This window comes from Corylus avellana, chromosome 7 (assembly GCF_965113065.1).
Source record: "Corylus avellana chromosome 7, dhCorAvel1.hap1.2, whole genome shotgun sequence".
Classification (NCBI taxonomy): Eukaryota; Viridiplantae; Streptophyta; class Magnoliopsida; order Fagales; family Betulaceae; genus Corylus; species Corylus avellana.
Window position 1 is genome coordinate 13,662,325 of NC_142496.1, and position 12,327 is coordinate 13,674,651.

General features: G+C 43.9%; 1 protein-coding gene across 1 annotated transcript in view; it reads right to left on the minus strand.

The window, feature by feature from the left end:
• The window catches only part of LOC132185723 (uncharacterized), a 29,002-nt gene extending 16,941 nt beyond the window's left edge, over positions 1-12,061 (minus strand). The window contains exon 1 of the mRNA XM_059599492.2: positions 11,562-12,061. Coding sequence (XP_059455475.2) covers positions 11,562-11,921 — 360 coding nt within the window. The 5' untranslated portion in view covers positions 11,922-12,061. The remainder of the gene's footprint in view (positions 1-11,561) is intronic.
• Between the last annotated feature and the right edge of the window lie 266 nt (positions 12,062-12,327).

Here is a 12,327-nt window from a genome sequence, read left to right on the forward strand (position 1 = left end):
ATTCTTTTTCTTCGGTGCCTGAAGCCCGCCTAGGTGCGCTTGTGTCTTCAAAGCTTTTTGATTCGGTGCGTCTTTCTGTTCTCAAAGAGGCCTTCTTTATTCCTCGGGAGGTGGACTTTCCGGCGAGCCCTCTTTGCAGGGATAGGGAGGTTCCTTTTTCTAGGGGGGAGGAAACTCAGGTTGTTCGTCCTTCTTCTCCGGTGAAAGGTTTGATTCGTCGTGGGTTCTTTGGTCCGAGAGCTGTCTCTCCCTCTCCGATGGTGTTGAAGGATCCTTCCTTGTCTTCTAAGGGAAAGGACCCTATTCCGGAAGTCTCTCCCACTTTGCCGGTGAAGGATCATGTAGGCTCTACTGTCTCGCCTACCTTTGGGGTGGCTGAGATGGGTCTTCATTCCCCTACTGCTGCCTCCTTGCTCTCGTCTCAGGTCTGCACTTCTCTCTCGACTACTTCCCTTTCTGATGGGGCGGCTGAGATGGGTAGGAGTCTTAGCCGTCCTTTCCTCGCATGATAGAGAGTGGTACTCCCATTTATTCCTCTGTTTCCATGTCCCAACTGTGGTATCACCGGAGGGTGAAGGAAAAAGTCGCAAAGCAGCTGCATAAGAACAAAGACCTGCTTGCCGAGGTTGTGGTTGATACTTCGGTGGAAGGGAAGGAGGGCTATTCTGATAGGGTGCTTGATGCGATGAGCCTCGCTCCCGTTGTGGGGTTGTCTTGGGGTGGTGAAGACAAAAAGCTTCGGGACCTTTTTTCCGACATTGAAAAGAGGGAGCCCGTGGTTGAAGCTTCTGCTCCTAAGGTTAAGGGATGAGGGAGCTCAAAAATCTGGATTGCTCCATCTCTCCGGTGAAGGGCCAGCATCGGCGGGGATTTTTGGGGTCGAAAAATGCATTTTCCTTTCCCCCTGAGGTGCACTAGGGTTTTTCTTGGGTGTTTGGTTGGGTTCCTTGTATACTTTCTTGCGTACTTAGAGGTTTTTCTGGGTTTTTGGTTTGTTAGGGTGTTTGGTTGGGTTCCTTTGTATACTTTATTGTGGAGGCGCTTTGCGCTCTTTTTTGATATATACTACATTATTTATCAAAAATAAAATAAAACTAGTAGTAAAATTAGGTTTCCTTTCCAAACCAAACTTCTTTTTCTTTTTGAAATAACTTGGGAAAAGAACTCCTACAAAATAGGGATTTGTTAACTTAAAATTAGGATTTGTTGGACACGCTCTCTTCTCTCTCTTCCATCTCCGCCTGAGAACAGGCGCGTGGGTGGCGCGTGATTACTGTTTGGGTGTCTAGCTTGTTGGTCTGGGTAGCGTTATGGCTGTTTCGAGAAAGTGGATAGTGGAGTCTAAAACTTTTGAGTTACTGATTAAGAGTGGGGCTTCAGGGGTGAGATTTTTTGAAAGAGGCAATAGAAAACAAAAAACCATCTTTTTGCAGAAGGATGAGCTGGTGTGGTTGGCACGCATTATAGAGGACTTGGTGACAGTAGATTCTTCTAAGGTTTTTTGGGACCAATCCAGAGCAAGGTACCCATGGATAATTGCACAAAAATGTGCTAACAGACATGGACGGTTCCTGACAATAGAAGAGTATGATGGCAGGCATAGGAGTGGCTCGATCATTATACCAGAAGGACGTTATGGTCAAGGATGGACACGTCTCATTTCGGAGGTACGTCTGGCGAAGTCTTCCCTGTGTGAGTCTAGGGAGGTCAGGGAAGTTTTATAAAAATTATGATGTAGGGGGGAGAAGGAGGATATATGTGGAAGTTTTGGGGTCATCGCTGAAGTTGACAGAGGACTGTTTCAATGATTTCGCTGAGCCAATAGCCAGGGTGCCAAGGTGGTTGAAGGAGGTTTCTGCAGAGAAGGAGAAGCAAGTTCAGCTTTCTACTATACAGGAGGAGGGTTTGCACGAGTCCTTAATCCCGGTGAAGGAGGGAACGAGCAACCCAAAGGCAGGGAAGCCACTGGGTGTCCACGGCGGAGCTCCGGCGAGCAGGTTCCCGTCTCCGGCGAGCAGGTTGATCACCACGATGAGGCTGACAGCTTCGGAATGTGGCGCTGATCACGTGAAGGGATGGGAGGGGGTAGGTAGCCACAACGTGTAGGCCTGGTTTCGTGTAAAAGATGATCTAATTAATGCAAAGGAGTCGTTGAGAAGACTGAGAGGCGAGGTGGACGTGGGGCTTGACAGAATTGAAAGGGCTATCAGTTTGGAGGGCTTGAGTGTTCTCTCTAGGCCTGGTGGATCGTACGATTATGGGCTGGCTGGAGGGGGAAATTATAAGAAAGGAGTAGCCCAGCCCAAGAAGGTTACTAGGGGAAGGCCCAAGCATGGTAAGAGTCTTCAGCCGGTCAAAACGTATTTTAGGAGGAAAGCTGCTCGGCCTGTGGAGAAAGAGGAGGCATCTGTTAGAGGTCCGAAGCTTGTAGAGGTGCCGGACAGTTCGCTGGGAGGTCCTAACGCTCCGGTGGGCTTTGCCGGTACCGCTGTAAGTCCCGAGGATAAGTCGCTAGCCTGTGACAGGGAGACCCATGCCGGTTCTGTTCTGCAGGTTGACTCTACGTCTCTGGCAGAGGTGCCGACAGAGGTAGTTAGGTCCAGTGAGGGGGCGGCAAGGAAGAATCCGGCAAGGGATGGTGGTCTGGGAGATGCTCCGATGTTGGGTTCTCCGGTTGGTGAGCTGGTCTGCTCGACGGAAGATCAAAAGACTCTGGTGGGAGTTGCCGGTAACGCTACTAGTCCCGATGGTAGGTTATGTTTCGGCGACAGGGAGGCCCATGTCATTTCGGCCCTGGAGATAGCCTCCACACCTCCGGCAGAGGTGCCGACAAAGGAAAATTTGCCTAGTAAGGGGGCGGCGAGGAAGATTCCAGCAAGGGATGGTGCTTCGGGAGATAAGTCGACAGTGGGATCCAGTTTCTAGGATACGGCGATGATGGAGTTCAGAGCTCAAGTGTTGGGCTCTCCGATTAAGATGCAGGGGCTTCCTTCCAGGCTTGCTGACCAAAGTTCTCTGATGGGGGTCTTGTGCGACTCTGGTCCAAGGATCCTGGGTAAGCAGCCTGGTAAGGGGGTGTCCTCGGAATCCTCTGGGTCTACTGCCAATGACGGTGAGGAGGCCAGGAGGGGAGGTTCTCTGGGTATTTCTGTGTTGGGTATTTTGGGTAAGGAGCTGGGGCCTTGTATATCACAGACGGATAACTTGGGTGGAGTTTCTACACCAGTGGAGGGTTCTAGTTCCCAGGAATCTTTTGTCCCAAATTCTGTACAGGAGGTGCAGTTCGAGGTGCAGGAGAGGAATTTTATCATTAAGGCATGTAAGGAACTTGGCCTATCTTGTGATGGAGAGGAAGGAAAGCTTGAAGAGACCATTGGGGTGCTTATGGCTGACAACAAAGGCAAAGAAGTGGAGAGGGAAGTGTGCTCTCCTGCAGTCATAAAAGGTAAGAGGGAGCTAATAAACTTGCAGTCCTCTGTTAATTTTTTGGGGCTTTCGTCAAGGGACAGAAATAAGGGGAGGGTCAGTCGAGTTAAATCATGAAGCTTAAAATTCTGTCATGGAATGTGAGAGGTTTGAATGAGAGGGGATAAAAGGTTGAGGGTTAGGAATTTGCTTAGAAGTTGGAAGGCAGATGTGGTTTGTTTCCAAGAGACAAAGATGGACTTTATTTCGTATAACTTAGTGAGGAGCTTATGGGGATGTCCGTATATGGAGTGGTGCTTTGTTCCTTCCATTGGGGCTTCGGGGGATATTTTGCTCATGTGGGACAAGAGGGCTGTTGAGAAGGTGGATGTAGTGTTGGGAAGTTATGTGGCAGCTTGCTTTTTCAAGAATGTTGAGGATGGTTTTGAGTGGGCGTTTGCGGGGGTGTATGGTCCTAACAGAGTAAATGCTAGGCGTTTTCTTTGGGAGGAGCTGGCAGGGGTCATGAGCTGCTGGGACATGCCGTGGTGTATCGGTGGGGATTTCAATGTCACCCTTTACTCTAGTGAAAGGTCAAGGGGAGCTCATTCATGGTCGGCAATGAGGGATTTTGGTGAGTTCATATCGAAACAGGGTCTCATGGACCTTCCCTAAGTGGGGGGGATTTCTACTTGGTCAAACAATAACTCTTGGTCTAGGCTTGACCGGTTTCTTGTCTCCCCGGAGTGGGAAGCCCGCCATCCGGACTTGTGTTAGAAGAGGATGCTTCGGGTTTGTTCCAACCATGCTCCTATTATTTTGGATTGTATCTCTCCTGGGGGAGGTAAAAGACCTTTCAAATTTGAGAATATGTGGCTCAAAGTGGAGGGTTTTGTGGATAAAGTGCACAGCTGGTGGGACTCGTATCATTTTCAGGGCACTCCGAGTTTCATTCTTTCCAAAAAGATGCAAGCTCTAAAGTGGGATATTAGGAGATGGAATGCTCAAGATTTTGGCAATGTGGGGGTTTGTATTAAGGGTCGCATGGAAGATCTTAAAGCTCTGGACAGGTTGGAGGAAGAGAGAGGTTTATCCTCGAAAGAGATTGAGAAGAAAAGGGTGCTCGCTAGAGAGTTAGAAATTTCCCTCCTTCAAGAAGAAATCAGTTGGAGGCAAAAATCTAGAATCCGTTGGTTGAAAGAGGGCGACAAGTGTACTAAATTCTTCCATCGGATTGCTAATGCCAACTGCAGACAGAATTATATTGAGTCTCTGAACATTCATGGCACTACTACCTCTGATCAAGAGGCTATTAGTAATCACATTACTCGCTTTTATGAGACACTCTTCACAGAGACTCTCAGTTGGAGACTGAGGTTGGATAATCTTCATTTCGATATGTTGGAGGAGGAAGAGTCTTCTAGTCTAGAAGTTCCTTTTGAGGAAAGGGAGGTGTGGGAGGTGGTCAAAAAAATGGATAGGGATAAGGCTCCAGGCCCGGATGGTTTTTCTATGGCTTTCTTTCAGGATTGTTGGGAGGTGATCAAAAAGGATGTCATGGCTGTTTTTGTGGAGCTCTATGATCGAGGTAAATTCGAAAAAAGTCTCAATGCTACGTTCATTGCTCTTATATTCCGAAGTCGCATAGGGCATCCGATCTGAAGGACTTCCATCCAATTAGCCTTGTGGGGGGGGATTTATAAGATCATTGCGAAGGTTTTAGCCAACAGAATGAGGGGAGTCATGAACCGGGTCATTTCCAACCCGCAAAATGCCTTTGTCAAAGGTAGACATATTTTGGATTCGGTGCTTATTGCCAATGAATGCCTGGACAGCCGTCTCAGATCTGGGGATCCCGGTCTCGTGTAAGTTGGATATGGAGAAGGCTTATGATCACATGAACTGGAAGTTTTTGCTCTATTTATTAAAAAGATGAGGCTTCGGTGAGAAATGGTGCTCTTGGATTGAACATTGTATCTCGTCGGTGCGGTTCTCGGTGTTGATCAATGGTTCACCTTTCGGTTTTTTTGTGAGCTCGCGTGGGGTTAGACAAGGTGACCCTCTTTCGCCTTTTTTGTTCATTATGGTCATGGAGGCCTTTAGTAGGATGATTAATGCCTCTATTAGTAGGGGTTTCATCAATGGGTTCTATGTGGGTGCCAGGGAGCATGAGCGGGTTTCGGTTTCCCATCTTTTTGCTGATGATACGCTGGTGTTTTGTGAGGCAGCTTCCGAACATGTTAGATTTATTAAAGCTCTCATTATTGGCTTCGAGGCGGTTTCAGGGCTAAAAGTTAATCGGGTCAAGTTTGTTTTGGTCCCAGTAAGAGATTCGGTTGAGACGGAGGAGTTGGCTGGCGTTTTGGGTTGTGATACTAGCTCCTTACCCTTGAAGTATCTGGGTCTTCCATTAGAGGCTTCCTTCAAGCAGTTGGCTATTTGGGATGACATGTTGGAGAAAATTGCTAGAAGGTTGGCCTCTTGGAAGCGTTCATATTTGTCCAAGGGGGCAAGGCTCACCCTCATCAAGAGCACTTTATCCAATCTCCCCACCTATCTTTTGTCTCTCTTCCCCATCCCTATTTCCGTGGCGAATCGCATTGAGAAGATTCAACGGGATTTTTTATGGGGAGGTTTCAAGGATGAGCCTAAGTTCCATTTGGTCAGTTGGCACGAGGTTTGTTCCTCGATTGCTGAGGGAGGCCTAGGGATTCGGAGCTTGCGTCTTTTCAATCAAGCTCTCTTGGGGAAATGGTTATGGAGATTTGCAAATGAGGAAGAAGCTTGGTGCAGAAGTATCTTGGTGGCTAAGTATGGGGTGGTTTGGGGTGGTTGGCATTCAAATGTTCCTCGTGGAACGCATGGGGTGGGGTTATGGAAACACATTTGTGGGGTTTGGAGGTCGTTTCGGTGCCACTTCAGATTAGTTCCTGGTTTCGGGGGGAAGGTCAAGTTTTGGGAGGATTGTTGGTGTGGCGAGACGTCTCTCAAAGATGCTTTTCCGGGTCTCTTTAATATTGCCTGCAACAAGGATGCTTCCATTGCGGATATCCGGGAGTGTGTAAATGGGATGGTTCACTAGAATGTTACTTTTACCCGTAGTATTCATGATTGGGAGGAGATGGCATTAGCCTCTTTTTTCTCGCTCTTGTATTCATCTTCGATTCGGGGGGAAGGGGAGGACCGGATGTGGTGGATCCCTTCAAGTAAAGGGAAGTTTGAGGTTCACTCCTTCTATAGGAGGCTTGCCTTTAAGGAGCCTAACCACTTCCCGTGGAGAAGCATTTGGCGTACTAAGGCTCCTTTGAGAGTGGCGTTTTTCGCATGGTCGGCTGCCCTTGGGAAATCTCTCACGCTGGATAATGTTCGGAAGAGAGGTATTGTTGTGATTAATCATTGTTGTATGTGTGAGGCGGATGGGGAGTCCGTGGATCATCTCTTCCTTCATTGTGGGGTCGCGCGCAAGTTGTGGGATGTTATCTTCTCTCGCTTTAACATGAGTTGGGTTATACCTAGAAGCGTAAAGGAGATGTTTGCTAGTTGGTGGGCGGGAGGTAGAACTAGTAGTGCCGTGGTATGGAAGATGGCTCCCCTTTGTCTTCTATGGCGTCTTTGGAAGGAAAGGAATGCGAGATGCTTCGAAGATTTGTCGAGGAACCTTGAGGACCTTATTCACTTCTTTTTGTACACCTTATTCACATGGACTACAGGTTGTCTTGCTCCTTTAGTGATCAATTTTCCTGATTTTCTCTTTATGTTCTCTTCTTCTTTCTCCCCTACTTAATTAGTCGCTCTCTTGTATACTCCCTATTTGGGAAAAGCAAGAAAACTTTCCTGTTTGGCAAAAGACAGCTAGCCAGATTTTCTTAGGGCCTAGACTTCAACTATACTGACTCTCTTGCCATTTTTAGGTCTTTTTCATCCCTCTAACATACCCCTCATTAAACTCATGAAAATTAGAGGACAATTAAAGAAATAGCTACCAAACAATAAAACAAATATAAAACAACAAGCAATCATTATAAAATTTACCCTAGGAGGTCTAGGGTGCTACATGTTTCCCTCTTCTGCATCCTTAGACTAGTCATAAGCTTATATTTCGTAGCAAATGGTGTTTTTCTTGGGTATAGTTCACATCATAAGGGGTATAGATGTTTAGATCCTTTGTGTCGTAAGGTCTATATATCAAGGCATGTTGTTTTTTATGAAAACTCAGTTCCTGTGAAGAAGGGTGCCCTGTTTGCTGTTGCTTCCTTAATATCACAACATGCTACTATACCTGTACCACTTCCTCTACATATTTTCTCCCACCTCAACTCCACGCCCCTCTACTCCACTTGCCCATGCTGATTTTTCATCCCCCCAGACTGACACTCAGCCTGATCCACATCTCCCAGATTCTCCTTCTTGCCCCCACTCCCTCATCTACTGCTACCAAAAATTCTCTTGATTTCACTTCTCCAACTATTTCTCTTATTGAACCAACCCAATCTGCCCCTGCTCCTATTGCTGACCCTCCAAACCCCTCTCTTCTTGTGCCTACCGAACCCGCCCCTTACATCCTTTGTTGACAAATACCTCTCATTCTTGTCAAATGCTTACTTGCCCACAAATGGAAATTTGAAGCCTTGCTTTTTTCTTGATTACTAATTGTTTTTCAGCACCAAACACCCCTTTTGTGCCTTTTCCAATATGCAAATTCCTGCTGAACCCACTTGTTACTCACAGGCTTCCTTGTTCCCGGATTGGCAAGCTACTATGGGTGAAGAATTTGAAGCCATTCTTGCTAATTGCACTTGGTCTATTTGTCCAAGGTCGTTACATCAGCATGTTATTCGGAATAAGTGGGTCTACAACATTAACATAAGCAAGATGGGTTCTATTTATCAATATAAAGCTAGGTTGGTTGCCAAAGGATTTGATCAAGAGGATGGGATTGATTTCATGGAAAAATGTAGTCCAGTTATTAAACCTTCTACTATTCGGGTTATTCTTGCATTGGTTGTCAATTTTAATTGGTATATCAGACAGCTTGATGTCTGTGGTCCTTCACGGAGTGCTATTGGAGGAGGTTTACCTGGAGCAGCCTAGTGGTTTTATTGGCACTCGGTTTCCTGATCATGTTTGTCGCCTTCAAAAGTCTCTTTACGGTCTCAAGCAGGCTCCTCAGGCTTAGTTTACAAGATTATCCACTACCCTTCATGAGCTTGGATTTTATTCATCACTGATTGATAGTTTTTTGCTCATGTTTCACAAGGATGCTATTCATATTTCCATTCTTATTTATGTGGACATCATTTTAGTCACTGGCACACATCGTTCTCTTATTTTCTCATTGATTAAATGGTTGCAACATGTATTCAAAATGAAAGACCTTGGTGACTTGAATTATTTTCTTGGTAGCATTTTGGACCTCTTCTGGACTTCATCTTCAGCAGTCTAAATTTATTGTTGATCTTCTCAATTGGTCCAAGATGCTGGGTGCTAAGTTCACCATGTGTGGCTGGGTCTAAAATTTTAGCTCACTTGGGCAATCCTCTTTCTCCCCATGACACCACGGTTTTCCGCAAAACAATTGGAGCTTTGCAATAGTGCACGATTACCCAGCCTGATATCTCCTTCGCAGTGAACCAACTATGCCAGCACATGCACCAGTCCACTTCTGGCCTTTGGATGGCAACCAAGAGGATTCTTAGAGATTTGAAAGGGCACTACAAGCCATGGTTTGTGGCACACAAAAGGTAAGATGCATTTGCAAGCCTCTGTGATTCTGATTGGGGGGGTAATCATGATGATTGCCGGTCTACTACTGATTATGGCATCTTCTTGGGGCCATGTCTTATTTCCTGGATTGCTAAGAAACAATTCGTTGTTGCTCGGTCAAGCACTGAGGCAAAATATCGGGCTACGGCCCTCACTACCACCGAACTATATTGGTTGCGCATGTTGTTCAATGACATGTAGATTCCCCTTTCCTCTTCACCAATTATGAGGTGTAGTAATGTAGGAGAACTTGTTCTTGCCTCCAATCCGGTTTTCCATGCCTGGCCCAAGCACATTGAGGCGGATTTCCATTTTATACGTGAGAAGGTTCATAACAAGGATATTGATCTCACGTACATTAGTTCTCATGATTAGATTAAGGATATTTTGACTGAAGGACTGACTTCTGCTCACTTTAATTTTTCCCGTGGCAAGCTGATGGGTGGCTCTCCCTGCATCAGCTTGCGGGGGGCTATTAAACATATGTCCCTGACCCCCTCTCCATTGGATGCTTTTGCAATATCTGATGCTGCTACAAAAGGAAATGAAGCTCCAAGGAGCAACTTCAGCTCCATTTGCACAACAACCTATCTCCAACCACCCAAGGAATGCAATCAGACGTTTATGGAAAATATCTCCTCTACTCCTTTGTCCTCACGCTCCAGCTCATGTCAAGATATCAAAGGAAAGGTGTAAACACCTACAAGGCATTCCAATACCTGTCAATTGTGCCATGAATATATAATCCCAAGATTTATGTAATCATCCCTTGTACAGCTATAGCCGTGTGTGTATATAACAGGATCATGTATTATTGAAATTGCATTGAATAAAATCAATTTCATCCTATCTTGCATTTTATTCATTCAGAGAGAGAGTATTCTCTGTTGGTTTTTCAGGCCCCCTTCAATTGCTTCTTGATCGACAAACATGCCTTGAGGTCTTTTCATGAACTAGTATTGTAATAAAGTTCACTAGAAGTATTAGGATGAGAAAAAGAAAATGCAGGGCAAAAACTCAAATTTAAAAAACAAATAAAAAAGGGAATGAATTACAATGATAACCAGTTAGAGTATCCTCTTTTACTTTTTTCCTTTCTTTTTTCTTTTCCTAAAATGTACTTTTTGGATAAGTTATAATTAGTATATTACCATCTTAAAAGCTTAATACACGCAATTCCATAGAAGTAAATCATCAAACCAGGATAATCACAATTTCTGCAACAAACTCAAAAGCAGGTATCACACCAAAGATATGCTAAGCACATTCAATTCAGCCTCTCGTGCCGAATCACTCCGCAACATCTTACAAGCCAAAATTCTCAACAAAACCAATATTAAGAGCAGAAAAAAGCAGTTACAATATAAAAAGGTGCCCTTAGAAGCTAAAATCATTAAAGCAAAAACATATCAAATCTCATGTTACGAGAATGAAGTTTTATGTGGAACAGTTATTAATATTAGAATATATTAAAATACATGATATGGTAGGATATTTTATTTATGTTAGAATCTATGTTATCATAGAATATTTATCTTATAGAATAATTACCTTTTAGAGGAATGATTGTAATTGATGATAATCAAATCATATAATTTGATAATATGATTTGACTATCATACTTATTTTTATTTCCACCTCTACCGGTTGTAATATTTTCTATTCAAGTCTGATGAAATAATGAGAAAAGAAACAGAAAATTATTCCAAATTTTGTGTTTGAAAAGGTTTTAGGTCCCCTTTAACGAATCTAAAGGGTTTAGGTTCCCTCAAAACCTAACAATATATCCCGTTGCATGTTTGTGAAAGCATTCACGTAACATTGGTATCAGAGTTAAGTTGTTTGATGGCGGACCAAAGAATGGATCGTTGGGAGCATCAAATGGATCATTTGAAAACATGATGGAACGTGTGATAAGGAAGTTGGAAGAAGCTAACGCCAAATTTCGTTAAAGAGAACCTAAAACCTTTTCAAACACAAGGTTTGGTATAATTTTCTACTTCCTTTCTCATTATTTCATCGGACTTAAATAAAAAAATTACAACTGGTAGAAGTGGAAATAAAAATAAGTACTATAATTTAATTACCATCAGTAATAATCATTCCTCTAAAACGTGATTAATTCCTCTAAAAGATAATTATTCTATCATAACATATATTCTATCAGAAATAAAATACCCTACCATATTATATATTTTAATACATTCTAATAATAATTATCGTTCCGGATAAAACTCCATTCTAGTAACATCTCACAAATCAAGCCAAGCACAAAATTAAGATCAAATCCACAGAAATTAGAATCAAAAGGACACAAAATTAAACACAACCCAGTTCACAAAACTCAAAACCCATGTCAGAAAAACATTAATCAGTACCGAAGTCGCTCTCACCTGGTCGCGAAGTGGGACCCTGACAACGCGTTCAGGGGCAAAGACACCGTCCTTGAACGGCCTACGAATGGTGATGAACCTGCGCTTGCACGCGGGGCACCGGGACTCGATCTTAGCCCACTCCATTATGCAAATAAAGCAGAAGAAATGGTCGCAGCAATCGATTTCTCCTCTGACTGATTTCCCACAGTCGGATAAGCAGATCATGCAAGGGGAATTGGCCGTCCATTGTTGCTGCTCTTGCGATTCCTGCTGATTGTGATTGGCGTCGTCTTTAATTTTGGATTTGGAGGTCGCGGATAAGGTTTTGCGACGCTTGTTTGGGGAGAGGGGAGACGAGCCATATGAGTCCGTCGCCATCGATGCTGAGTCGGCGAGCGAGTTCCGTTAGTTATTCGTATTCTTGGGCTTCGCTTTCCCACGCGAAGGCGGTTTAGGTGCTAAACAAAAACAAAAGCCCCAAAAACAAAAATCCTCTATCGTACGCATCACTATGTCTATGTTTGTCTCCCCAGTCCTCCAAATATAAGTTTCAGGAAATTACGTTTTTTTATTATTATTATTTTTTTTTCAAATCCAGGAAATTACGTTTAAATTGGCACTCTATTTGCGTAAATATCTATAACTTCATATAACTTTATTTGGTGCCGGAGCCAAGGATTTTGGTCCTGGGGTTAAAGATTTTTTTTAAAAAAAAAAAAAAAAAAAAAAATTGATTACAAGTATTAAAAAATATACCTAACAAAATATAATTATTATTTAAAAC